Source organism: Bos grunniens, chromosome 3, assembly GCF_055505025.1.
Source record: "Bos grunniens cultivar Pamir isolate PY7600 chromosome 3, Bosgru_T2T1.0, whole genome shotgun sequence".
In the NCBI taxonomy this organism is placed as follows: Eukaryota; Metazoa; Chordata; class Mammalia; order Artiodactyla; family Bovidae; genus Bos; species Bos grunniens.
In genome coordinates this window covers 51820136-51846803 of record NC_141167.1, presented here as the reverse complement: position 1 = coordinate 51846803, position 26668 = coordinate 51820136, and the positions used below count along the sequence as shown (strand labels likewise).

The 26668-nt window shown below is 42.3% G+C and overlaps 2 protein-coding genes and 1 long non-coding RNA gene across 46 annotated transcripts in view; 2 read left to right on the top strand and 1 right to left on the bottom strand.

Annotated features, from left to right (window-relative positions):
• The window catches only part of LHX8 (LIM homeobox 8), a 28252-nt gene extending 15219 nt beyond the window's left edge, over window positions 1-13033 (bottom strand). For 2 of the 6 annotated variants that reach the window (XM_086390610.1, XM_086390616.1), the window contains exons 1-6: window positions 10707-11265; window positions 8627-8713; window positions 8101-8262; window positions 4107-4228; window positions 1824-2044; window positions 1213-1316 (exon numbers count right to left, since the gene is read on the bottom strand). In XM_086390610.1, coding sequence (XP_086246736.1) covers window positions 1213-1316; window positions 1824-2044; window positions 4107-4228; window positions 8101-8262; window positions 8627-8713; window positions 10707-10787 — 777 coding nt within the window. In that variant the 5' untranslated portion in view covers window positions 10788-11265. Of the gene's footprint in view, window positions 1-1212; window positions 1317-1823; window positions 2045-4106; window positions 4229-8100; window positions 8263-8626; window positions 8714-10462; window positions 10564-10706; window positions 11327-12904 lie in introns of those variants that run through there. The other 4 variants (XM_086390611.1, XM_086390615.1, XM_086390614.1 and 1 more) reach the window with 4 other exon arrangements.
• Window positions 9487-10589, top strand: LOC147375619 (uncharacterized). 2 transcript variants are annotated; one of them, XR_015160283.1, is made up of 2 exons: window positions 9487-10087; window positions 10223-10589. It is a non-coding gene; the product is annotated as an uncharacterized LOC147375619 (long non-coding RNA). The 2 variants fall into 2 exon arrangements; XR_015160281.1 differs by having other exon boundaries at window positions 10186-10589.
• On the top strand, window positions 11451-17522 carry LOC147375617 (uncharacterized). Of its 38 annotated transcripts, none has more exons than XR_015160265.1 (6): window positions 11451-11578; window positions 11975-12916; window positions 14339-14401; window positions 16266-16479; window positions 16627-16778; window positions 17110-17522. XR_015160265.1 is itself a non-coding variant. In XM_086390617.1 (4 exons), exons 1-3 carry the CDS (start codon window positions 13685-13687, stop codon window positions 16737-16739), a joined length of 549 nt encoding a protein of 182 aa, XP_086246743.1. In that variant the 5' UTR covers window positions 13550-13684; the 3' UTR covers window positions 16740-16778; window positions 17110-17522. The 38 variants fall into 38 exon arrangements, 2 of the variants coding, with proteins under 2 accessions (XP_086246743.1, XP_086246744.1); XR_015160255.1 differs by having other exon boundaries at window positions 14091-14401; XR_015160273.1 differs by lacking the exon at window positions 11451-11578 and adding an exon at window positions 11585-11697 and having other exon boundaries at window positions 12803-12916; window positions 16307-16479.
• The last annotated feature ends 9146 nt before the right edge of the window (window positions 17523-26668 follow it).

Sequence of the window (26668 nt, the reverse complement as noted above, 5' to 3'; positions counted from 1 at the left end):
ATGTAGGCGATGCCTGAATTAAGGAATCAAAAATAATTTTCTGGAATTTTTTTAAAGGATGGATCTAGATTTTAAAGCTAGATTGCTTTTCAGTGACATTAAGGTCCTTTGGGATATTTCTTTCATATCAAGGCTTCTTTCTTAATCATTGTCAAAACAAATATTCTCTCATACTGCATTCATCTTACATACTGACAAGTATTAGAATACTATCAGTGATTTTTCAAAAAATTACCTTCATTCATTTATTAACATTGTATAAATATCCTCTAAAGTCTGAGCTAAGATGGATACTATGTGTAAAGCACCTAGCCATACTTACATGGTAGGTGCTCAATAAATGTTACCTCACCTTAACATAAAGCAAATACTTCAGTCACACTAATCTTTTAGAAAATGATTTATCTGAAAAAAAAATGCCAGAAATAAATCACTGTGTGTACAGACTTAAATATAAAGCAAAGAGTAATTATTTCATTATTTTCCTGACTATAAAAATAGAAGTTATGATAATTATATTTAGGGCAACTAAGTTGAAAATAATCCTTCCATTTTCAGGGAACATAATCAAACTTTAGCATCAAATTATAGAATTACTCCCTCTACCCCCTTTAAAAACAAGGAAAGGTCTACTTGATTGCAGTCAATCAGTAGATTTCCATTTATGGTAAGGCATTTTCAATTCCTTCCTACTCGGAAAATCTACAATCTTGTCTATTAAAAGACTCAATGCAGTTTGTTAAAAAGATGAACACATCAGAGTCCCACAGACCCACATACTGAATGTCTCTTTCTGTTAAGTGTCCCAAAATGTTCTGTCTTCTATTAAAATTACATGTAGTAACATAAATACCTAGGTTAAAGTAATTTTTTTCAGGAAGTCAAGACAGAGCAACATTTTGTTTGCACCTTGATGTTAATGTTAACAGACGTCAGGGAGACAAACTTGCATAAGCTCACATCATACCACAACTCTTGGAATATTGCAATAGGATATTTGGAATAGGGCAATGTTTTCATACACTCAACAAGTCAATTTGCACAAAAAGCACAGACTAACCTTTTTGAAAAAATAAAAATGTTTTAAGACAGAATAGACATTGCTTTTTGTTTGGCTTTTGTTAGTTTTGGTGTTTTTTGTTTATTGGGGTTTTTTCTTTTTCTTTTTGGTGGAAAAGGACTTCAAAAACTCAAATTCATTGTCATGTCTACCTGGAGCTGATCTGCTGTAAAGCTGGTCCGAGCTCTTTTTGCTGGTTTTGGATGATTAACATCTTGCTCTGTAAGGAGGGCGCCTTCAACACTAATTCCATTACCTGCATTTAAAAAACACACCAAACGTGTTGGTAACTCAAATGGGGGCAGTCATACAATAATAGGTTTCTTGCATCTCTTGGCTTGGTATGAAACTGTATACATCTTCTGGTTTGCCAAATCCCGTAAGATTTAGAACATACTAGAAGCATAATGTAGAAACAACATTTCATTTGTAGGCTTATATATTTAGCCAAAAGTGCACCAAGTTGAAAGTGCACATCTAAGGCTCATCCTTTAAAAGGCAAACACAAGGAAACAACTGGTTACAAAAAGCAAAACAGAACCCTAAACTCAAGGCTGCTTCCTGAGAATATGGCACAAGGCAAATACATACCCAATGGCTTTTCTTATAAATAAACAGATGGAGACCATCACTAACAGTAGAGGGCTTAATGAGTTTCACCACAATTACACTGCACAAAATAATGCTTTAAGAGAAAAAAATCATTTTTATCCCTGTGTTCACTGTCCCAAAAGATTCAAAAGTATTTTAAGTATATATTTACCATTTTCCACTTCTCTTTTTAAATTATCCAGCATGCAGTCATAATGCACTCTGCAGAGGACTTTCTCTTCCACTAAAGCAAACTCCTCTCCCGTGGAAAGTTGTCTTTTGCAAGAAAAGCAGGCAAAGCATGCCAAATGATAGACATTCCCCTTGGCCCTCCGGACCCAGTCAGTAGAATGGATATGCCTCCCACAGCGAGAGCAGCGAGTTCCATACCTTCTACATAAATGGGGGACGGGGAAGGGTGAAGAGTTAATGCTTGGTGAGATATTCATCATAGGATTAAACTAACACATTATATTACTCATTGGATTAACCCAAGTATTTAAATCTTTTGAAAATGAAACAGGAATCAATTATTTTTTAAAAGTCAATATGGTAAGCAGCAGCAAGACTTGAGATGGGATCATAATTCAAACCTGTTTAGAAAACAAAACTTCTCATTGTTACTCTAGAGGAGGATAGGATTTTTTCTTTTAAAATAAATGAAATATGAGTTTCAATATCCTTTTGTAACAAATATCAGGACATTTATAAATTATCTAGAGACTCAACATAACACACATACACCCTCCAAACTGAAAAAACTAAAAGTACAAAGTGATACCATTGAAGATATAAATAATGATGTCTTAAAGCCAAGCTGAGACAATTAGGAAATGCTTTAAACTTTTTTAAAAAGTTAAAACATTTAAAATTGATATTATCAAAGAATGACTAGAACAAAAATTGTTCACTCTGGTGCGTGAGGAAGGAAAATTCAGAAATGCTTCCTTTGGTAAACAAGCTCTTGCATTACCATCCACAAGAGGCGGAGAAATATTACCTAAAACTTTTAGACACATTTCTGGACATTAAATGCAAGTTAATCTTAACAAAATGCCAGCTGTAAAGATTTCCTTTTTCTCTCAGTCCTTGTGATACTCTGTCATATCTCCTACCACAACTGCAGTCATAGCCTGGCATATCCCCACTAAACTAGAAAAGTATATGTGTCTGTGTCTATTCATTAACATATCTTTAGAGGTATTGCTAGTTTTTAAGTTAATCTGAATCATAAAAATTAAGTTTTGAATATAGTAAAATACAAGGTATTTAAAAAATCCTGAAGAACTAGACTTGTAAAAAGTCCCTGAAAACAAACATTTCAAGCAGCTTTAAATTACAAAAAAAAAAAAAAAAAAATTAAGATTAGCGTACCCTATGTGAAAAAGGAGGCAAATTGCTACTGTTTTTGAGGAAACAGAAAGCAAACCTGATGAGAAATATATGACTTGGGTAATTATAAAATCCTATGATTTTATAAAATAAAGGACTCTAGGTTTCGTGAAGTGCTTTAACTTGCCTAGCAATTTTATTCAAATCAATCACTAAACTCTTAATCAGTTTTTGAAATTGAGTATAAACAACATAATTAGTATTACAAACTTCATTATGTAGTATTAACTTCCCAATTTCACAATGAAAATTCTTCTTCCTTTGGAAATGCAAATAAAGGAAAATGGTGATAATTTTAAAAAGTCATGCTTAAGGATGATTTCAATTTTGAGATAGCTATCCATTAAGAATTGAATTCTATCCTTGAGGAAATTTTCCATTTAAATGATTATAAAGAGACCAGGCAGAGAAAATGTTACATTTAATACCATAGGCAAATATAATTGCACAAATATCAAAGAACAGACAAAAGAAACAGAATTTTTAGTCAGGTTATGTAATTAGACTTGGTGTATTTCTGATACCGGAATGGTCAATTCTTCTGAATAATATGGTTTATCACAGTTTTCAAACTGCTGGCATTTTATAGGTATATTATAGGGGGTCATTCTATAATAAACTGGTAAAAGCTCAATAACACTTTTGATTTTTTCCCCCTATAATTACTTCATTTTGTCTTACTACTCTACCTGAACAAAGAGCATTGCTATAATAAGTCACCTTATATTTCATACTTCACATTCCTGCCCAGCAAAGAAGCTTCCCTGTTTATAATACCTAAAACTTTCATTTGCCAAGGTAGAAAGAATTATTCAAAGATATTTTTATATACTGGGTTCCTAAAACATATAAATATGCTAATTTTGTTTTAATCCAATTTACCTCAAAAATATAAAGCATTCTCATTTTGAAATCTGTTGTATAAGAAAAAGTGGATAAATAAATAATAACCTGGTCCAGTAAATAAAACTGGACAAGAAAGCCTATTTATAAAATTCTCTTTGTGTAAATAATTTCTTGGTGTATCTACTTACTAAAAAAAACAAAAGAAGTTTCAGTGTACCTGAAATAATCAAGTTTGCAGAAAATGTCTTTGTCTTTAATATAACAGCTGGTGTGCCTTCCTAAGGAGGTCCTGCAGACGCTGCAGGAGAGACACCGGACATGCCAGCACAGGTCGTTCACCTGTGAAGAAAAAAGGGGCCAAATGAGAAGCCATTCTAACACCACACTTAAGAGTATCCTTCCTTGGTTTTCTGTATCAGGCAATTTTAAAAGCTAGCCCCTTAATATTTTAACACATGCATTGAATGTTTCCATCTAAGAGGTATCATTTACATAAATACGCATCTAGATATACTCTCTTTTAGATTTCAGCCAGAAAAATCACAACAGCATATTCTATACTTTGTGTTTATTTTTTAAATATAATTTTGAAAAATTCAAGCATTTTTTTAAAAAAATCAAATGTCCATTCTATTTTTTTTTTAAAATCAACATCTATGAACATAGGGAAACTTTTGGTCACTTTAAGTCCTACATATTGGTTTTATAATTTTTCCTTGACCAAATTCTTCGCACCATAACACATGGTAACTAAAGATTTCAAGCCACATACCTTCTCAATCTACTTTTCAGCCAAATAATTATAAACTATTCACTAGTTACAGTGAAAAAGAAAATGGAAAAAAGCTTTGTAAGATAAATACTTACCCTTGTAAAGAAGCCAGGCAATTCATTTCTCTTACAAAACAGACACTGCTAAGGTAGATTTAGATGTTGATATGGCAGAAGCCCTGGCTCCCACCTAACATTAAATAACCAAAACATAAAGCACTGGTAACCCTACTTTAACGATTTGGTCATTAAAGGAAAAAATAAATCTATTATAAGTGGTTCTAAAAAGGCACACAAGTATTGTTTGTCATTTATACTTAGTAAGACATTTTATTTTATAAAATGCATTAATAAATCATAGCACTTTACATTGTAAATAGGGGTATGAAATACTGTCGGATGAGTGGACAAATCATACAAACCCTCACCTTAAACAGTTGCCATCATACTATAAGCTGCATACCTTTAGCCTTCAGGAATGAAGATGTGTACTGAACTGAATTTGCCTATCATGCAAGCTCCTAAAGTTTGCCCTTGTTAAATGGGCACAAGAACTTGGTTTAGCTTGATTAAATTTATTTAAAAGAATAGCAATAATGCAAAAACAGCAGTTACATTGTACAAATGGATCTAATGCCTAATATAGGAATTAGGAAATTGGAAAAAATGGGAAATTTTTAAAAACAGCTTTTGCTACACTATTTCATAATAAAGACAATCCTGTCCAATGATTCTATTATGTTAGCACTACTGTTCAACATGTTTTACTGTGACATGAAATATAAAAAGTACTGTGAAGCTGAAGAAGAAAGTTTCACTGGCTTCTAATTAGTTATGTGCCTCTTTCCAAAGCACTGATGATTTTAGTGAAATTTTAAGTTTTGGTTTTTCTATAAAAGAACATGCTCACCATACAAGAAAATAGGGAAAATAGCAATGGAAAACAACTGGAAAAAAATCTGAGGAAACCAAAATTTAAAAAATTAACAATCGTGATTGCTGTCATGGATATAGAGATGCATTTTCTTTTTTTTTTTTTCCCCCTCAAATGGGTCCAATTAAATTAGAGTTGAGAAGTACAGGCTTCCATTAGTATTCCACTGTTTAAGGCCTCTGCATTTTGATCTTATCCAGGCTTTTTTTCTTTTTAAACCCAGGATAGATGCAGTCTTCAAGGCAGAGTCATGGTCATTCTCTAGTTCCCTAAAGCCAGATGTAATTCCTGGTCTGCCACCTTTCCTCAAAGTTTACTAAAAAAACAAAACAAAACAAAAACCTGCTTCATCTTCTTTTTCTTTTCCAGAGAGGAAAATAAAGTGAACAGAAAAAAATTCTGGAGACTATAAGCCTTTCCTGATGGCTAGCATTCATCCAATCTCTGTATGTATACATATATAGAATCAATCCAAAAAAAAAAAAATCACTCAAACGACAGGGCACTGAAGTATCACATGGGGCAACAGACGCAGCTAACTCTTCTCACATTTTTGTTCTAACTCCATTTTACTTGCCTCATGATATGGTGTTTTTCTATATTAAACAGTTACATCCTCAAATATTCTATTTAACAATTATTTTTTCACCAGTGACTTGAACTGAACTCAAACTTATCTGGAAGAATATGCACTCAAAATGGTGGTGGCGGGGGAGTTGAGAACTCAAGAGTTTTTATATAAAGTGTCAAACTTTTGTTAGTTTCCTATATGAAGACAGTTTTCTTGCACGTCTACTAATATGTACTTATGCATACTTGTACATATACTAAAGAGTAAACTAGTAAACTAAGACTGTATGTAGAAGACTTCATTGGGAGCACACCAGTCCTATTACAAAGGAAAGCTTAAAAAAAAAACTGATATAATTTAGACTGTTTTATACAAATATATATCTGATATATAAACATATGTTAACATATAAAAGACGAACGCTAGAAACGATTATCTATGTCAGAGGATATGTTAAGAGTCACTTCAAGCTTTTTTCTTTTTCCTCTCTAATATGAAGTGGGTCCATTATACATCCATTCAGAAATATTCTGAAAGATAAAGCTAATTCACTAAGAGAGCTCAAGAAAGGAAGAAGCTAGTTTTGATTCAAAAGATGGTTTTGAAATATTCAAAGAGGTTCAGGTCTAGAAACACTGAAATGGGAATCTTAAGAATGCAGATTTAAAGAGAAAGCCATGCTAACTTGCCAGCCTTAAGAATCAACCACTAATTAAGTAACTTAGTTACTTTTTAAACAGTTTTCACCAAAACTCCTTTTGGTACTTTATCTTAGTTGTATCTACAGGGTATCATTCCAACTTTCCAGATGAAGCAGTTCTGTATGCTGAGGCAGAAATTTAAAGAAACTCACAAACTTGCTTTCTGAATTCATATTCTACATAATGAATTCTTTTGAGAAACTAGGTGGGGGATGGTGGTGGTGGGGAAAATGGAAAGTGGTTTGCTACTAATTTAGTGTAGGAGAGATCATTATTTTAAACAGTGGTTTAAAAAACACTATTGAAGTTGAAATTCCATGATATTAGGATTAAAACACAGGGGATTAAAACATCATAGTTGATGTTTTTGATAGTATGATCCTTCATACAATGACATGGATAACTGGCCTGCCAGAATTTGTACTCCAAAACTCCCCCACAATATCTTGAGAGAAGTAAAACAAATTAAGACAGACAGTCAACTCTCAAACCACCACTTGAAGCACTTCATCCTAGGCATTTTTGTTTCTTTTTGTTTTGTCTAACTTCACATCAATTTCCATTGCCCTCCTAAGCACTGGAGATGACGTTAAAAAAAAAAAAAAATCACTGAGTGGCCCTGAAGTATTAAATCTTAGTAAGAGGAGGAAAATATTGAAAATGGTTTTTATTTAAATGGTAGTATGAATTTTATTTTGGAAAAGCATCAGGTTAGTGTAAATAAACATAAGACTATATAAAAAATATCTGTCTAGAAAAGACTCTTTAAGGCACTTCACAGTGGTTCTCACCAAAGGAGACACTGAAAAGGGAAAATCGGTCAACATATACAGACTTGGAACCCTCATAAGCAGGCAGACCCCTGAGTGTTATTGCGGGTTATAACCCGAGGCTCAGTAAAAATAATTAGGCAGGACCCTGTTTCCAGAAAGGATAAGGATTTCCCCACTTCCGTTCCTCTACAAGTAGGTGGCTGGCTCCAGTTCATTCACCCGGGTATCGGCACCCCTCGACCACACACACAAGCAGTTTTGCAACAACAGGGGGTATTCTAAGATTTCTTCTCCCACTTTTTCCCACCTTATGAGTTGCTCTTGACTGGGCGGTTGTACTAAGAAAGCCTACAACCTCGAGCGAGAACTTGAGTGGAAAAGAAGGGGAAAATAAACTTTTCTCCTTCCCCAGAGCTCCCCGGGGAACCGCGCTTGCCTTGGGCCTCGCGGCTCCGCCCTACCTTGAGAAGGTACTTGTCCACGATCTCCAGGCCGCAGCTGCTGCACACACACTTGCCAGGAGGGCAGACGGAGCCCGAGGCCATGGACCGGGGCGAGGACGACGGGGACAGCGGGGCCGAGGAGGAGCACGAGTCCTCGTCCCCCACTCCCTCGGGGCTCACCTGCAGGAAGCCACGAGGCGCGGTCTCAGGCGGTTCTAGACCCCTCCTCCTCTTCCCATCCCAAAGACCCGCGGGGGCTCCCTCACCTCCTCCCCTCCCTTCCCCCAAGCCACCCCCAGTGCCTGATGTCCCGCTCCTCGCCCTCCCTGGGGTCCAAGCTCCCACGGCGCAGTCGCCGGGGCTGCAGACCCCTGACCTCAAAGTCCTGGGGTGCCTGGCGGCTCAGCCCAGCCCGCCTCAGATCCCTCCCCTTCCACCGGCTCCTCGAGGGCCCACAGTTGAGCCCGGGAAGGAACTCTGGGATAGCAGCCCTCCGTTCTGGGCCGCCTCTCCAGGGCCAGCTCCCGGGGCCCTACCCACTCACCAGCCCCTCTTCCCCGGCGCCTTTCCGAGTCCTCCCGGCCGCCAGGGCTGCAGTCCGCCCGCACTCCTCCGACATGAGACCCTGGCACTGAGGAGGTGAGAGCCGGGAAGTGGAGAGGAACAGAGACCAGAAGTTCAGAGTCGGCACGTGCAGCCCGGAGCTTCAGCTTCTCCGCACGCGGGGCGAACTAATGAAGGCCCCGGCGCGCTGGGCCCCACAGGCAGCCGTCTGGGCGCCTGGGCCCGCGCGGCTGCGGGCGAGCGGACGGCGGCGCAGCCCTAGAGCGCAGCGAGGCGGCCAAGGGAGCTCCGGGGGCTCGCCCGGCGCGCCGCCGCGCTCTCCGGGCTACGGGTCCCCAGTGCTCACCGGAGCACGCCGGTTCCCCGCCCCCCTGCCAGGGGTAACGAGTTAATAACAATCATCCCCGCACAAAGCATTTTCTTTCTAGACGTCAATCACTGCGGAGCGGGGATCACTGGGCTAAAGGGGGTGCATGGGGGGTGGGGTGGAGTAGGAGAGAAGAAAAGAGGATTTGAGGAGGGGGTGGGGGTAGAAACTTGATTTCTTTAATAGCCTCAATTAAAAGAGCGAGACATATATATTTTTAAATGGGAGCTTTTTGAGTTGGATAGCCCGAAAGGTGAAGAGGTTTAATAGGATACTTGAAAGCTAATTACAGCGGGATTTAAGAAGCCTGGTGTTTGTTCCGATGACAATTTGAATGAAAATGCTTCAGATTAAACCGAGCCAGCAGCTCTTTCGTAAACTTACAGCAATTAGAGCTGCGAGTGATTTATACTCGTTTCTTTAAGGTGTAAATTGCCACTTATTGCTCGGTAAGTCAACATTTGAGTTACCAAAGGATTATTTTTAACCAGCGCAAAAAGCGGGTCGAATAATGGAAAATATCCAGCTGAATTTAATTTGTGTCATTAAAAAAACAACTCACACAACCTCGGTCAAAATGTTTTAAAGCAACAACGCGCATTACTCAAGTGTTTCCAAGCTGTTGCAGGAGTTTTGTTCTTAAACGAAAACGCAGCCGCTCTGGGCTTTTTCTGCCTTCGTTTACGGAAACGTTAGCTTAGGGGGCGGGGGAGGGGGGGGGTGTCACGGAACTCGAGCGGCCCAAGCTTCTGCAGTTCTCTCTTCGCCTCCCTCTTCCCTCTGACAGCATCAAGCGAGATGCGGTCCGAACCCCGGAATCCCAACCCCACCCACCCCCGGGCTCTCTGCCGGGATCCAGCGCCGCAGCACGGAGGCCGCGTCCTCGCAAACACAGAGTTTAGGCAGGAGCCCCCGGATTTCCCGTGCGTTCCCCGCAAGCATTCGGGCGAAGACAAAGTCAGCGGTGCCCAGTGCGGGGCCGCGGAGGCGCTCAAACAGGCTGCAGATGATTTTCAAACCTAAAACGCGACATACCCCGCCTTTGTGAGTAAACGCTCCTGCCTCCAGAGCGAGGTGAGAGTTTGTCAGTTTCCCGCTATCTACTGTTAGGAACGGTGCAACTCGAGAGCCCTAGGTTTGTTTCTTTCGTTTTTTTTTTTTTTTTTTTAAAGTAAAATGGCCCTCAAAGCCCTCCCTGCGATCCCAAAGGTCTTCCTGGAGCTCCGTCTGCTTCTGTTTCGCTGTGCGACAGCGGCAGCGAGGATCGCCCTGCGGCCGGAGGAGCTTCTTAGGGCCGGCAAACGTCCGCCGGCTGCCGAACAGAGAAGCCTCGCCTCGGGTCCGTCCCTCCCCCACGTCCACCCCCCCAGCCCCCAGCCCCCCGAACCTCCCGACTCACTCTCCCGACCTCGCGATCACCGCTGCAAACACAACAAAAGCACGACTCACATCGCCTTAGGCTCGAGGCTTCGTCTCCCAAATTACGGTCTCCATGCCTCAGGTTAAGTGAGCTTGTGGGGAGGGGAGGCAATGATTACTGACTAACGCCACTACGTAATAAAAAAAAAAAAATTGCCGGGTTTGAAGATGAGACTGTTACAGGTAATTTCTGAACCTCGTTTAGGAGCCCAAACAGCTCGCGTTTCAAGGAAACTGCGATTCAGCTGGTCTGGCCGGGCGTCGGGTCGCTCACCTTCTCAAGGGGAACTGCCAGCTCCAGCACGTCCTTTTCTTCTAGTTTACACACAAACATCTGATCGCTTTTCCAATACATGGCACTGCTAGGGCTGCTTATCACATACCAACTCCAGAGGGTCAGAGGCTGTCCGTGTCTGCCGATCTGGCCCCCTCCCCCGCCCTAGTGCACTAATGAAAGCTGACACACCAAGAAGAGTAAGAAGGCTGCAAGTCTTCGTCCAAAGAGGCCGCTGTGACCGTAACCACTCCGATGAACTGTTCCTTAGATTCTTTCCCCAACTTCATTGAGCGCTGCCCCTCTAGGAAAAGGGGGGAAAAAAAGTTTTGTTTTCCAGAGGGTGGAACCTTACGTGGAAGGAGGGAAGAGGGTGTGTGATGAAAGTCTTTTCCAGGAGGAATAGCCTCACCTCCTTCAGGAAAACCCGCCTTCCCTACAAGTTAAGATCGTTATCAGGACAAGCCAACTTACTCCAGATTTAGTATTAAAGAAGGAAAAAAAATGAGACTGGCCAGTTAACTTTTGACTTTTAAAAAAATCTGCGCTCTGCATCTGCCGTGGCTTTTTAATTCTCACTCCCTAACCAAAACCTAAACAAAGATTCAGGTTACATCTCTTTCTGCAGCAAGCTGAAGGGGAAGCGGAGGTCTGGGTGACTCGAATGTTTTAGTCATTCTCCTGAAAGGAGCCGCTCTCCTGTCTAGCCATGGACCGCGACGGCTCCCTGGCAGCCTGGAGGCTTAGTTATCTAGAGGTTCGCACTCCCTTTGCGAAAAGTTTTCTCATTAAGATAAAGAAGGAACATCTGAGCAGCACAAAAGCTTTGCTACTAAATTTGAAATCAAGGCTACAGGAAAGACCAAAAAAAAGTATGTTGCTAATAGTATTGCTGTTTCATCTCATCCTGGGCAACACTGAAGCCCTGAAAACGGCCAGCTTCTGCCTCAAATTTTGGCTGCGGATTTGGGGGGTGGTCCTCAGAATACTGGTAATTTTGATTAGAATTGGAGGGTGTGTTTGTTTAAAAAACTTCTTTATGGTATACATTTTACTTCATTATGTAGTGTGTAAAGAGGAATTTGATAAGACTAACAATTTTTATTTCGAATTTCCCCCTTTTAAGAAACAAAACAAAGCAAGCCTCTGAAACAGTAATATAAGACTATCTAGGAGTCTCTGTTTCTTAAAGGCCTTTAACAAAATCATATAATGTTGCTTCAATAAGATATATATTTATAATATTATCTCCTTGCCTTATTGTCTAGAAGAGGAAGATCGAGGCGTTCCCACCCAGACTCTACAGCAGCAGGCTAGAGGGAGGACAATGGGCAGAGATAGACTTGCCGGTGATAAAATGCGCCCATGTAACAGCCTGAGACGGAGCATCGACTGCAAATTTAGTTTTTCCTCCATTACATTTTTCTCCCATAAACACGAGGGTCTCTAGAGCATTTTCCTAACGCCATTGTTTTCTTTACATGAAGCTGCGCCCACGTTAATATTAGCTATCCCCCTGCCGGTCCTCTCTGGGAGCTCTCGTTTAAATTTACGGAGGTGCGGGGGAAGGGGACAAAATTGAAGGCTTGGGGTGGACCGACTTCTCGAAAAGCTAACTTGTGCTTGGAGAACAGAAAAACTTGTGTTTTTCATCAAGGGCCAAAATTGGTGTTTTTGGAAAAATCCACATAATGCATTTTCCATGAAATAGCATCAGTCTCGAGATAGCTCTTCTAAATGGAGAGAGTCCTGCATAATGTTGACTATCAGGCCGTGTATAGAGCAGAACTGAAAGTGGAATTAAAAATAAAGACCGAATTCGGCTATTTAGTTACAGTCTCTACTTGTTAAGGGTCTGCAAAATGAATCTGGGGTACTGTTTGGCTACCATCCGGGAGAATAAATCGCGGGGATCATTTGGAGATTCGGGGAGCGCTGGAGCTGTCTTGGGAAGTTAGGGCGGGGGCGCGGGCGTTCATGCGGTCTTTCCACCCACCCTCGCCTAATCAGGCGGCTCTCAATCAGGTTTTCAAAATACTAATCTTGATCTAAGAGCTCCTATCTCTGCATAAGTGGAGGAAATGATTCGTTTTTAGAGGCTTCTGGGTTTGGACAAGAAGAATGATCGTCAGACATAAGAAGACCTAAAAGACTGGTCTGGCGTCCGCTTTACTCCTGGAGCCCGGCAGGACACCTACCTTTCCCACGGGGTAATTGCTCGCACCCAGCCTTGCTCAGTAGGCCTCCGGGTGGTGAATTTATTTGTGTCCCAGGTGGTATAGGCCTTCGGTCGGGGGTCGTGCGTGGAGGTGGGAGGAGGCGAGTGATGCGCAGGTGTTTGCTGTGAATGTCAAGGCTGAGCGTCCTTCTCGTCCAGGGCCCAACCACCTTGTGACCCCCAGTCGAGGGCGAGCAGGGGGTCTTTCCTGCACAGTGGGCCCAACTTCTTGGAGCTCTCGTCACACTTCTTACCCAGGCTTCTCCTCGGCTCCGACAATGGCAGAGTTCTCCTGATGCTTCGCAGAGTACCCCTTCCTACCTTAGGTGCTTGTGCTAAAAGTCAGGACTCTTTTTGTCTATGGAATGAGGGTTTGTAGCTCCGACCCCAACTGAGACCAATTTTGGTCGCGAATAAGGATAGACCAAAAAAACATCATCTTGTGTGTCTGCAGGTGGGTAAGGAATCGCTGAGTTGGAGCGATTCCTGCCTACTACCTTGAAATTTCTGGAATGCCCACCTCTTCTTAAATGAAAACCGGGTACCTAAGCCCACCTAGGGGGCAACCAACACCCAACCAACAGCCTTGACGGATAGGGCTCTTTGCAAGGTTGGGAGAAAGAAAGCCAGAGACTTGGGAGTGCCTCCTGCCCCAGGCTTTGGGGCGCTCCGCTAGTTGGGAGGTGCAGGGTGTGTCCCCCTAAAGCTCGAGGGGTTCAGGGCAGGGGTCTGGGTTGAGCCAGGCCTTGATTGGAGGTCCATGGCTGGAGAGCGGGAACACCAACCCGCCCTGACCCCCACAGCTTCCACTCACCGCGAAGAGCTGCCTAATTGGGCTCCGAGCAGCTGCGAAATTTGTAATCGCCTAATAAGCCTTCCACCTCGGTAATTCTTATCAAAAGGCATAAAACTGATATTTTCACACTCGGCTTGCACCACAGGAGCCGTTTATAAACATCCTTCATCAGTGGGATGGAATTAAGCCTGCATTGACAGAGGTCTCTGGAACTCGATATTTAAAAGCAATAGATCCGAATTAGCAAATTATTACTTTAAGTAAGGAAAGTCCCCACCAACTTGACTATTGAACCTTTTGCCTTTGAGCTCCTCGCGGTGAGTAACCATACGTTTGAGAAAACTTAACCTGGAGTTTTCGCGGTACTCAGGCAATCTTCGGAATCTCGCTTCCTGAATCCGCTACCGCCCCGGCTCTTAGCCCTCCCACCAGCCTTCCACGCGCTCGAGTCAGACTTGTGTAGACATGGGGGAGACACTGCTGCGACACGGACGAAAACACAGTTAAACGAGACGCGTCCAGGACTCCCGGGCTCGAAGGCACAGGGCCAGTACCAGCGACTGGGGCCCTGCATCTTCCCGGGCCGGCGGCTCTCGCTGACCACACCCCTACCCCTAGGTATCCGCGCCAGGGATCGGCGAGAGGACGGTCGGAGGGTGGAGGGCGAAAGACCTCTGAGCGGTAAGAAGGCACTGCTTCTGGGTGATTCTTGTAGTGACCTCTTTACTCCTAGCGCTCAGCCAAGAGCCCTCTGAAACTGCGGAGGTCACACTTGATTCAGAGTATCCTTTGATTTTTGACCACTTCGTCTGACCATTATTAATATTGATCTGGAAAAGGACTGATGGAAATAGCTTCCAGAGTTTTTTGTTGTTTTGCCCTGCCCCCGCCCCCAAATTACCCAGGAAGCCCCGTGACCCCTCAGAGAGAGCTGAGCGGGGAAATGCTCTCACCTTGGGGCTTACCGGTCCCAGGCTCCTTTCCAGACCTTGTCACCCAGTTTCCGAGGGAAAGGAAAGGGCGCGTTTATTCATGCCAGCGGAGGTCGCCCAATGGTGGCGAGAGCCTCCGTCTGAGACCCACCGATCTCTCCCCCACTGCGGGCCAAGGCCGAGGCTGGAGGGTCTTCCCCGGGAGGCTAGCTTGGTGTGCACTGGACAGCCGGGAATCACGGCGCGCAGACCCGGCCTCCTCTTCGGCCCCGTTGGCAGTCTGTTACGCCAACTGCTGTCGGGTGAGCCGGCTGGGGCCACTTGTCACCAGTGGGTCTAGAAACCCACCAACTAAAAACCGAGTTCCGCGACCGAAAGGATTGTTTGTGTAGATTCCGTGTTCCTTTCCAGACGGTGCGCTCATCCCCTCCTCGAGCTTTCCCGCCTGAGCTCAAGTAAACTTGCGCGGTCCGCTGCGACAGGAGATAGCGGTACCGTTTCTCCCAGATGGGAAAGAATTAGAAGTCGTATGCAGCCCGAAATTAGGCCGGGCGCTGTCTGGGACGCTCCCGGGCTAAATGCTACTGCACAAAGTGCAGAAGTCCACTACATCCTTTACTCGTTGTGACATTTCCAAGCCGACAATTTCGTCTTAAGCACGCTTGTGGCTTGGAGCTGCTGATTTTATATGCATTTTATCGTTCAGAATAAGCAATAGGGCAGGATCAGTGGAAACCCGATTCTAATCTGTTTCTACAGACCTCTGCCCGCACAGCTCTGTAAAAGCCAAACTAGGAGTTTGAGAGAAATAACAACTAAGTCCTTTCTCCCCAGCTTTTTATTACACATCGGAGGCCACCGAGCTGATCTAGCTCGGAGCTCACTCATCTAGAAAGAGGACGCAGGCTTCCCCTCATCCACTCCCCTCACCCCCTGTTCTCCAGGGATCCCTGAGAGTTAACAAAAACCCAGCAAGGGAGGCAGGAGAGCCAAACTTCATCCCAGTGCAAAATCCTGGGTCCCTGATGGCATTTCCTGGGTCGAGGGGGGGGGGGGGGGGTGGTGGCAGGGAGCTGTGTGAGCCTCCCATTTGCAGGCTTCGATCCTGTTTTGATAAGAACTTGCAGCTCCGTTGTTAGTGTGGGTGCACCCAACAAGTCCATGAAGTGTCACCCTGCAACCTCAGTGTCGAGGTTTCTACCCCCCCCCCAACATTTCCATGTCCCATTGTTACTTATCCGATGTAACTTGTGAAATGATAATTTGAAAGAAGCCTGCAGAATAATCTTGAACCATAATTTTTCATGTTAAATAACCTTCTATAAGGATTTCTTCTAGAGGAGACTGGCTCTGGTAAATATGGCAGTGCTTTCTCCCTCCTCCCTTTCTTCCTTCCTCCCTTCCTCCTCTCCTGTCTGCTTGCCTGCCTGCCTTCATGGGAGATCAGGGTTTAAGAGCTACATGTTATATTAAGAGCACAGTTTTTGAAGTTAATCAAATGGGGACGACAGCACTAATGATGTTGAAATATTTTCACCAACAGATATACAGTAGCTTCTCAATGAATGTAATCTTCTTCTACTCCTCCCTCCTCCTCCTTTGTCACCCAATAGCTGTCTAGATGCGAGGTGTCACCAATGGCTTAATTCCCCAGGTGAAGGGTTCAGGCCATGCTCCTAAGCCACCGACTGTGATTCCAGTTGGCCATTTTGAGTAGTTCACCTGCTCGGATTCTAATGCTGAAGGAGCCTCCCAGTGCTGCCGGGGCTCTGAAGAAGAACTCACAGCTGCCAGCCACCTCTCATCAGGGCATCTCAGCCCAAGTAGGCATGTGAATAACTTTTCCTCCCACTGCTCTATTTGGGGGTTAATCTGGCGCATGTAAATGATTGGCACCCTGCCTTCTGTCAGTTTGCAGAACTTCTGAATATTGTTAAAGTAGCAATATTCATAGCTGTTGCTTTTTGTCAAAAGGAGCTGAGGAGCATAACCATTCTTCAATAACTTGCCAAAGGCCACTTTACCAGGTTGAGTCAGAATTCGAACCCAGACACCGAACGCTGAGGCCGACTTTCCTTCTTTTTTAAAAGCCCGCCTCCTAACCATTCCGCGATGTTGTCCTTGAGGTGAGCTCAGAAAAGGACGCGTTTAATCAGTGGATTCATTTACCCCAACTGGAGACGGTTTTTACATAGTTCAGTTGACCTGGGTTGCGGCTCCAGCACAGGTGGTCCAGCTGTCAGCGCTTTGCCCCCGCCGGCTTCCTGCCGAGTTGACACTGCCGGGAATCCGGTATCCAGTGGGAAAGAGCGCCCCCTTCCTTCTATTCTTCCCGGTGCGAGGTTTAAAAGCACAGAATGAATAATTTGGAGTGTCAAATAAGCTGACCACAGGGGTAAAAGAGTTGAGCTTTTAAATAGGTGGTAAAATTTTTCTCCTTTCCTTTGCAAATTACAGAATCCGATGACTAATCATAAGCGAGTGGGTCGAAACCTGGATTGAATAAATGACCAGTGCTCTCCGTACCTCCTGCAGTGTAAAGGTCGGCGGGCACTCACTTCCTGAACTTTCCTCTGGACACTTTGACCAAAGTTCGGGTCACTGAGTCTCCGGAGTCTACAGAAGCCTCGGTGCCCAGCTCCAGCTGTGCAGTCATGTCGCTGCACCCTGTAACACCACTACTCCGGAGAAGTCTTTACAAGTAGTTTCCCTCCTAGAGAAACAGGTGAATAAAATTGACTCCAGCAGATCTTTGACAGCTCCAGGCTTCTGTCACTCTGGAGGCAGGAGCCATGTGCTGTTCTGACTCTCTAGAACCTAGTTCAGTATGTTGGCACTGGGCAATAAAGGATGGCTTTTTGAATGAAAAACTACAAATGTGTGTGTTGGCAGGTACAGAGGGTTTCATGCCTTATGTATTCTTAGTTCCAGCTTCCTGTTTCTTTACAGTGGCACCTTCTTGCCCAGGACCCAAATCTTTTAATCCCTTACAAGAACAAGGTAAGGAAGGGCATAGATATTCTATTTAATTTGAGGGACTTGCCAGGCTCCACTTTTCTTCTAGGGCGAGGGACTTAAAATGGCTCATTTGGGCCCCTCTGGATCATCCTTCAGCTTTCAGTGTTTGCAACTGAAAACCTACTGTGGGTGCTTCAGAGACTACCGAGGTCTGAGCCTCAGTTAAAGGTGAGGACACTAATGGGACAAAGAATTGAAACATATTGGACCCCAGAAGCCCAAAGAAGGCCCATGGGCCTTCATGGGCCCACTCTTGACTGCACACATGGAAATGCTGTGTGTTTTGGCCTGACCTAAGTTGATCTATGTTTTGGCTTGCCCCAGGGCAAAAAGGGAGCCTGGGGTGGACAGTCAGGATGGCAGCTGAGGTCAGTCAGAGCCAGATGGTGGTGCTGTTAGGCCTCTCCGGCTTGGGAAAGAGATGCAACCCTGTTTACAGCCTGCAAAACTACTGAAGAATGTGGAGGGGAGGCACAGGTGACGGTGTATAATCTTAAGCTAGGTAGATCCATGTGCCACAACCGCACCCCCCCCCCGCCACACCCTGCCAGGTCATAATTGTGTGCCCTGGGTGCCTCAGCTCCCTCTCTTCCCAGACCCAACTTCTCTCAAGCCAGGATAGCTCTGGAGCAGAAACTGTAGCCCCAGGGGACTGTTTGACTAGGGTCTTGAAGGGCTGAAAGAGATCTGTTGGCCTGGGATTACTGCACTGGGAATTTACACCAACACTAAGAGAAAAGCCCTAGGGTTTTATCTTGAAAACTGGGGTCTCTTGACAGACACACCAAGAAGATTTGCAAATTTAGCCACAGCCGATGCAGGCAAAGAAACACAGGGAAGAACATAGTTTCTTCCTTTAGAAGAGCATAATCTTATTTCCTTCGAATAGCCGCCCAACCCCCTGGAGGCACTCAGAGCAGCGTTTTTTATTTTGTTTTGTTTTGTTTTTAAAGGGTGCCTATGCATCTACTACCTTTCAGAAATAACTCCTAGACTTGCTCAGTGCTTAGTGTGCCTTTATCATTTTTGGGGGTTTCACAGTCACCAAAAACAGAAGGCACGATTTCTTGTGGCGTTTTATAAATAAATGCCTTTTCAAGGTGTCTTCCTCCTTTCAAAATACTTTTGCCCTGCTTCAATAATTAATTTTAGCGATATTGTGGGGAAAACCTCTCGCGTTACAAAACGTCTAGATCAGTCCATGAATGTCTGTCTTTTAAAGGTCAGCGTAGAAAAAAAATTAGTTAATAAATTAAGCCATAATTCTCCATTCTTTATACTGTGCCCCCACCGCCACCCAGGCTGAAATATCTTTTTTCCTAAAAATGTTTTGTATTTTTAGAGAGGAATATGTGCATGTATGTAGATACTCATAATAAAGAATAGCATTTATTGTTTAGCATCCCCTATATTTAACATATGTTGTCACACATATTCCTCAGTCATCAAGGAGGTAAGCCTGAAGTTTAGAGGAGACTCAAATTCTCAAGACATATTTGCAACGGATTCTAGATGCAAACCAATTCCAAGGTGTTAACCACTGTACTATACATAGAGGATATTGAGTGAGCCTGGCCGGGTATGAAGGCCTCCCTCCCGGCTGGTTGAACATGTGGCTCCACCCTTGCTCTGGAGTCCTAGAAGCCTAAGTTCTCTTAAGAGCTGCGGGAATGGGGGACAGCAGGGGAGGCTTGAAGGACCTGACTGATGTCTGTTAGTCAGGGCCCAGAAGCAGAGCCAGGGTGGGAAGGGGAGGAAGGGCTAGAGGGGTAGGAAGCTGCGGGGGAGCGAGGAGGGAGAGGAGATAGATCGCGTGCTGGGAGAGCACTTTCTCATCGCCAGGTCATAAATATTGTTGCATTTCCTTGGAAACCCCAAACCTCTACGCCCCTAGGGGCTGAAGCCCTTCCCCTCCAGCAGCGGCCTGGGTTGGTTCGGCCGGCGCCTGCCTTCGGAGGTGACCTCTCCGGAACGGCCATTGGAGCCCCGCTTGTCCTCGCGGCGTTCGGGGCGAGGTTCCCAGCCCCTTGGCTTTGGTCGCTGCCGGTCGGCGGCCCCGGGGCAGGCTGGGAAGTTCCTTGCCGCGCAATTCCCTGCCGCGCGGTGCACCCCGGGAGGCGCCGAGGCGATGCGCCGCGAAGAAGAGTGAGGCCGAGTGCCCCAGCGACGTATCCTAGTCCCAAAGAAGTCCCTAGCATCCAGCGTGAACCCCCACAGCATTACTCCAGTCTCCTGGAGAAGGTGGGAGGAGGGTGGCCCCGGCTCCAAGCACCGGAATGCCTACCCCAGGCCAGGCTCTGAGTTAGGCTGGTCGCCCTGATGGGTTTGACCGCCGCCCTGCCCTCCTTGCGCCCTTTTCCGTGGGCGGAAACCTTGGGTTTCAAATGTGAAACATTTGTCTCCTGGAATCACATCCGGATTCCAGAGGATGTTAAGGCTTTTCTTTCCCGGGGGTATAAAAAATAATCAGCGCCCGAGGAGACTTAAGGCCCAAGCCCTTCTGCCCATCAACTGTCTCTGCCCATAAATAGGTAATTCTTCTTCAACCCTTGCAGTCCCCAGAGTGCACATCTTGGTATCTCACTGAAAGCTGTTACAGAAGAGAGAAAACCTAAAAGCCAAGCCTACTATACACCAGGCCATGGGGGCCTGACGAGGTCAGAACAACGTGTGCCTGAAGTGATCAGTAAAGTGGTCAGGCTCGAAATGCCCACGTCGGGAGTGCAGGCTGGCTCCAGACAGATGTAGACCAGAGTGTTATGTCCTGTACTGCTCTTTCTCCAGGAGTGGCCTCTAGGCAGGCAGGTCAAGGCCCTGGAACTCACCCACATTTGGGAGGGGTGGGTTTGGCTTTAGGGAGGCGTTTCTAGGGATTTGAATTTCTTCTACTTGGTTTTGGTTTCTGTGCCAGCCATAGAGGCCCTTGGTACTTTTAAGATTGTTGTGCAGTACATGAGCAAATACTTATAACTGGCCAAACACTTGTATAACAGCTCTAATAAAAGGTGTGTGTGTGTGTAAGAGGGAGAGAGAGGGATTTTTCTGGGCTGATGAGAATATTTTCAGTTCCAAGTGATGTATAGAGGTGCTTTGTTGTTGTTGTTCAGTCCCCAAGTGGTGTCTGACTCTTTGCAGCTCAATGAATTGCAGCATGCCATCTAAATTTTCGAAATTAATACAAAAACTTATTTCCTTTTTATGTGATCACTTTTTAAAAACATGCATGAAATTTTATGTTCTTAATTCTGGCCACCCTGATAGAGGTTTAATACCAATGCATAAGAGGAAGCCAAAGGGAAAATATTTGTATGCCAACCTTGGTCTGGAAGAATATCAGTAGCATTTCTTATTTGACAAGGAAATGCGTTTGCTCACCCTTTTTCCCCCCTTTCTTTTTCATTTGGCAACGGCATCATTTTTAATATATATCCCATGTTTTTTGTTTCTGTTTGGTACTTTGGTCATTTACAGCACATCTGTTTCTGATATTGTTCCTGTGTTAAGCATACACTATTGTGTTAGTAAGATTTTACACCATCTGTTTAAGAAAATTCTTGCCAGTGCTATTTGATGCCCAGTTGAACTTTAGCCAAACTTCATTTTATAATGTTCTCTCAGTCCTGAGCATATATATAATAAACTTTAATGAAATTATGCTTTCATACTTGCTGATAGACATCAGAAACTCATTTGCCCAGGTCAACAGTAGTTTAGCTAAAAGTTAAATAGGAGGAACAATATTAAAATAGTAAAAATGTTGAAAAAAATTAAGAAACAAAACTATTGAATTAAGATCAAATAATCACCCAAATAACTGTTACACACACACACACACACACACACACAAAGAATTTGAATGTGGCTGTTGGGAGTTCATGTATGTTTCTGATGATTTATGTATTTCTTCATTATATATATTAAACTTGGCAGTTTGTATTTTTGACATTATTCCCAAAGGTGTGACAACTGGTTTGAAACATAATAAAGTAGAATAACATTATAATGTGACTATATCACATATATATTAAATTATATTAAACACATACAAACTTAATAATTGAGCCTAACTAAAATTTTATATATATATATATATATATATATTTTATCATGTGTACACTCATAAAGGTTTTTCACTGTATCATCAAAAGGTAATAGGCAATGTTGCCCACTTGAGGCCTCTTTAAAAGTAGAGTTATTTAAGGAATTCCCTGGTGGTTCAGTAGTTAGGACTCCATGCTTTCACTGCTGAGGAACCGGGTTCCGTCAAAAGAAAGAAGTAGAGCTGTTAATGACAATTCAAAAAATACTAAAGTACTAGTATCTATATTTGTTGGCTAGGCATATATATCTAATAGTGGAATAATGATAAGACTGGAATTGGCTTGAAAAAAGTGATTACTGGCTATTTTCAAGTATCTTTTCTAGAACACCATACTCCTATTGATATATTTATCTATTTTGTTTACATACAATGTGTATGTGTATATGCCTTAAAAATGGTAATTTCACATGATTTTATGTAAAATTAAAGTACAGAAATAGAAACCATAACACTTGGGTTAATAAACTTCTGACATTCATTCCCCAAAATCAGCATTCTTCAATTGACAAAAACATGTCCTTTGATTTGAGTTCTGCCAAAAGCAGATTGTCACAGCCTTTTGCTTTTTACCTGGACAGAATGTTTTTATAGCAGATGCTATGAGCAAAGATGTGTCCATTAGATAATTGCTTAGGGGTGTACAGTCTCTCTATGTTTGTTTCTTTAGGAAAACAAACTTTGTTTTGGTATATTTAATTTCTAAATAAAATGTATCCATAGTAATTGACATTTTTAAGCAAGAGAGTTGGAATTTAGTACTGTTTTACCGTGAGATATATCTGGTTATAGAACTGGAACCAGCCTCATAGCATTTCTCCCTATATATACACTTTATCAAGTTCTACATTCTCTTTAAACTGTTTATTTAGATGTCTCAAATGTAACCTGTAAACCTTTTTAAATAACTGATGTTAAAACAAACCTTATGAATCTTCACACGTCTGGTTCCAATTAATCTGCTTAGACTATTTAATGGATAAAATAACAAACCTAATTTTGTCAATCTGGAGTTCTGCACTAACATTCTATGTGCCTCTTTAAGGTCTAATGCCTTTTCCTATACATATTTAATCCATAGTTATCCTCATGTAAAACCTGGGATTAGAAGAGAAATTAACTATATGCATTTTCTTAGAAGACTGTTTTTCAGCTTAATCAGTATAAAAGTGAGATAGTCTCAAAATTATGTCACTAATTATTGAAAGGAAACTATGTACATCTTTGTGAATTGAATTCATCAGGTATCTACAAGGCACCAGGTGCTGTGGATACAAAAAAGAGTAAGACATGGGTGGTCCTTGCTCTCAAAAAATTCCCAATCCATTAAGGAGACGGACAAAAATAGAACTAGACAAAAATAGAAGCTTCTTCCTTCAATTCTATTATTGCCTATTCCTTGGGTTTTTAATTGATAAAGTGTCAGATGATCTTATCATAATACTTTGTATAGGTTTTTAAAATCATTCATAGAATTTATATGGAATTAAAGTGAATGAATTTATATGGAATTAAAGCAAACTACCCCCCAGAATGCTATATGGCTTCTGAGATAACCAATACTTTTGGTACTTCTTCAGGTGTGGGAAGAGGACAAAATTAGCAATGTTCCTGAAACATCTGCTCAATTATTTTGAGTCTTGCATCATAAATCCTCAGTCTGTTGTAGAATCTGTTGAATGAGTAGTAGTAGGGCACCATATTGGAGCTGAAGAAAAAATTTAGATTTGTTCAGTTCCAAAATCTGGAACAGCTCCTTTCCTCACACTTTCTTCATCTCCTCTACAAAATAATCTTAGATTTTATTGCTGAAAACTTTTACAGATGATTGGGAGGGGAGAGAAGGATTCTACAAAGACTATCATTTAAGGCAACGGATGATTGAATTTAATATTTGCTGTTTTTTTCAACATATATTTGCTAATTTGGGGAATTAATTATTCCAAAACTACATGGCAGAATTTATTTTTCATACAAACAAATTGGGGATTAAGTATTTAGCAGACTTTTGTAAAAAAAAAAAAGTTGAATGCTTTTGTTTTGTTGGGAATATAGAGTAAAAAGAGGTAAAGTTTCCTTAATATGTCAAAGAATTATAGTCAAGTTAATTTTAATTACTCTCTAATACTTTTAGAAATTGAAGTTTACTTTTCTTCTTTTATATACATTGATGAAAAATATCAGGAGAGAAGAAACAATCATCTGATTGAATTAATTGAGTGCCTTTTACCCTTGAGGAAATATTGCATTTTAATTTTCTTTTGTTTAATCATGGTTTTTGAAGTCTATACTATGTTTTTTTCTTTTAGAGGATATTGCATCTCTAATACTCATAGATCTATTTATGTGATCAGTTGATTCCTACTGGCTATTGCCACACACTTCATTTCTGATTCTCTTCATTTTACTTAACTCAGTGCTTCTTAAGAAGACAGAATGCTGATATGAAAGCTTTTACAGTTGGAGTCTGCTGACCTGTATCTCAGTTTTAGCTCCTGTTCTTTTTTAGTTAGTTGTGTGGTTGTTGTTTGTTGTTGTTCAGTCACTCAGTTGAGTCCAACTCTTTGTGACCTCATGGACTGCAGCATGTCAGGCTTCCCTGTCCTTCACCATCTCCTGGAGCTTGCTCAAACTCATGTCCATTGAGTTGTTAATGCCATCCAACCATCTCATCCTCTATCATCCCCTTCTCTTCCTGCCTTCAATCTTTCCCAGCATCAGGGTCTTTTCCAATGAGTCAGCTCTTCACATCAGGTGACCAAGGTATTGGGACTTCAACTTCAATATCAGTCCTTCCAATGAATTTTCAGGGTTGATTTCCTTTAGGATTGACTGGTTGGATCTCCTAGCAGTCCAAGGGACTCTCAAGAGTCTTCTCCATCACCACATTCTTCACATCACCACCATTCTTCAGCGCTCAGCCTTCTTTATGGTCCAGTTCTCACATCCATATATGACTACTGTTGTGTCTTGTTGAAATTACTTAACTTTCTAAGCCTTAGCATCTATAGTTTGGGGTGGGGGAGATCGGGGTCTTCAGAATAAGTCATCATTGAAAATCTTTCTAGCTTTTAGAGTTAAGTCACTGTTTACAGATTTTTAAGAATTTTTCTCAAACCAGCTTTGAAATCTCTTACGATAGTTTTCCAAAAGGAAATTTTTCTTCAGGTTATAATCCTGTTTAAGAGTATCATCATGTTATAGTTATTTACTGAAATCAAGTTGAGACTGAACTCTGATCTCTAACCTGCATCAGTTCCTTCTACAAAGCAAGCTCAGAGTATGGATCCAAAACAGAATGAGAAATCCCCAAACAGTCTTCCTCATTCTTCTGTTTCTTTTCACTCAACCTTTAAAACCTAGTTTAAATGCTACCTTCTCACTGAGCATTTCCATTCAAGTTGGAGGTGATTTCTCTTTTCTTTGAGCTGCATATTCATCAAATTGGGCAGTTGCTTGGCTGTATAATTGGTGTCCACTGTAGGCACAGCTGAATGTGATTCTCCTAGTGCTATAGCTCTGGCATTCTGTTTTTGGTGAATCAGCCTTATACTTTGATGTTAAATAAACCATGGTAATGATGCAGGTGAGGCAGAGCTAAGAACTGGTAAGGTGATCTGATAGATCATTTGTTAATTAGCTCAACATATTTGACTTCTCTTGTTTATTTCTAGGACACTTCTCTCCCATCATGAGTGTGACATGTATTTTTTGGTTTGTTTCCTGGTGGTCATAATGAATTTGGAGTGAAATGGCCATCCTCAATTCAGGGCTCCTTAGTTGATATTTGTAGGGCAGCAGAATAAAGTCAAGGATGAAGACTGTGGCCATGGAAGAGACTAAAGAAAACTAGGACACTGTAGGCTTGGTTTGGAGTGTGATGATGTTTTACTTTCCAAAATATAAGTTTAAAAAAAAACTGTCCAGTGTATTTCCTGACATTAATTATGGTGATAAAAACATTGGCATGGCCAATATTTCTTGAGGTGATGGACAACTCAGTAGCAGCTGAGTAGAACAGAAGTCTCATCGACCTGACTGGCTGAGATCTGTAACCCATTTGACAACTGCACAGGATTACTTCCATTCTCCCCAAGGTATAGGTTATTTCCATGTAAAATAATTCCATCCATGTATTTTAAATGCTATAGTCTTATGCATGGATTGATCTAATTGATTATCAATATCTGTTGCCAAATATTAAAAAGAGGGATAAACATTAAAATTGCCTTACTAACATCTGTCCTACTCTTTATACCACTGTGGGAGCATGTAGTTTAATCAGGATTGATTCTAAACCTAGGTCCAGGAATGGCAAACTAATGGAGGTAAACCTATTGTCACTGTGATTTTTAAAAATTGAGTTATAATTAATCAAAAATATTATATTTGTTTCCAATGTGCAGCTTGACTGTGATTAATTCAGGGATGGCTACAGGAAATTAAACTCCATGAAGATGTGTAATCTGTTTTGCTCATAGCTGTATTCTCAGTGCTAAGTCTCTTCAGTCATGTCTGACTCTTTGTGACTCTATGGACTGTAGACAGGCTTCTCTGTCCATGGGATTCTCCAGGCAAGAATACTGGAGTGGGTTGCCATTTCCTTCTCCAGGTGATCTTCCTGACATAGGGATCAAATCCAGGCCTCCTGCGTTTCAGGTAGATTCTTTATCCACCGAGAATAGTACCTGACATACAGTAGGTGATCAGTGAATATTTGCTGAAAGAAAAATGAAGCAAGGTAGTCTGATCAAAATGATTCTTGGGCATTTTGTTTGATCCTCAGAATTTGGGGAGAGTCCCTATTTTCCATAGCTATTATCTCGGAAGCCTGTAGCAAATGTGTATATTTTGTGGCCACGAAAGAAATGCCCAAAGATGAAACTGACATATGGAGGA

Bases quoted from the DNA above. Each gene is read 5' to 3' on its own strand.
- LOC147375617 (XM_086390617.1), top strand. From the start codon at position 13,685: ATGGCTGGAGAGCGGGAACACCAACCCGCCCTGACCCCCACAGCTTCC. The intron at 13,810-14,090 runs GTAATTCTTATC...CGCGGTACTCAG, and splicing joins CTAATAAGCCTTCCACCTCG to GCAATCTTCGGAATCTCGCT. The intron at 14,402-16,626 runs GTAAGAAGGCAC...TTTTGTCAAAAG, and splicing joins GGGCGAAAGACCTCTGAGCG to GAGCTGAGGAGCATAACCAT.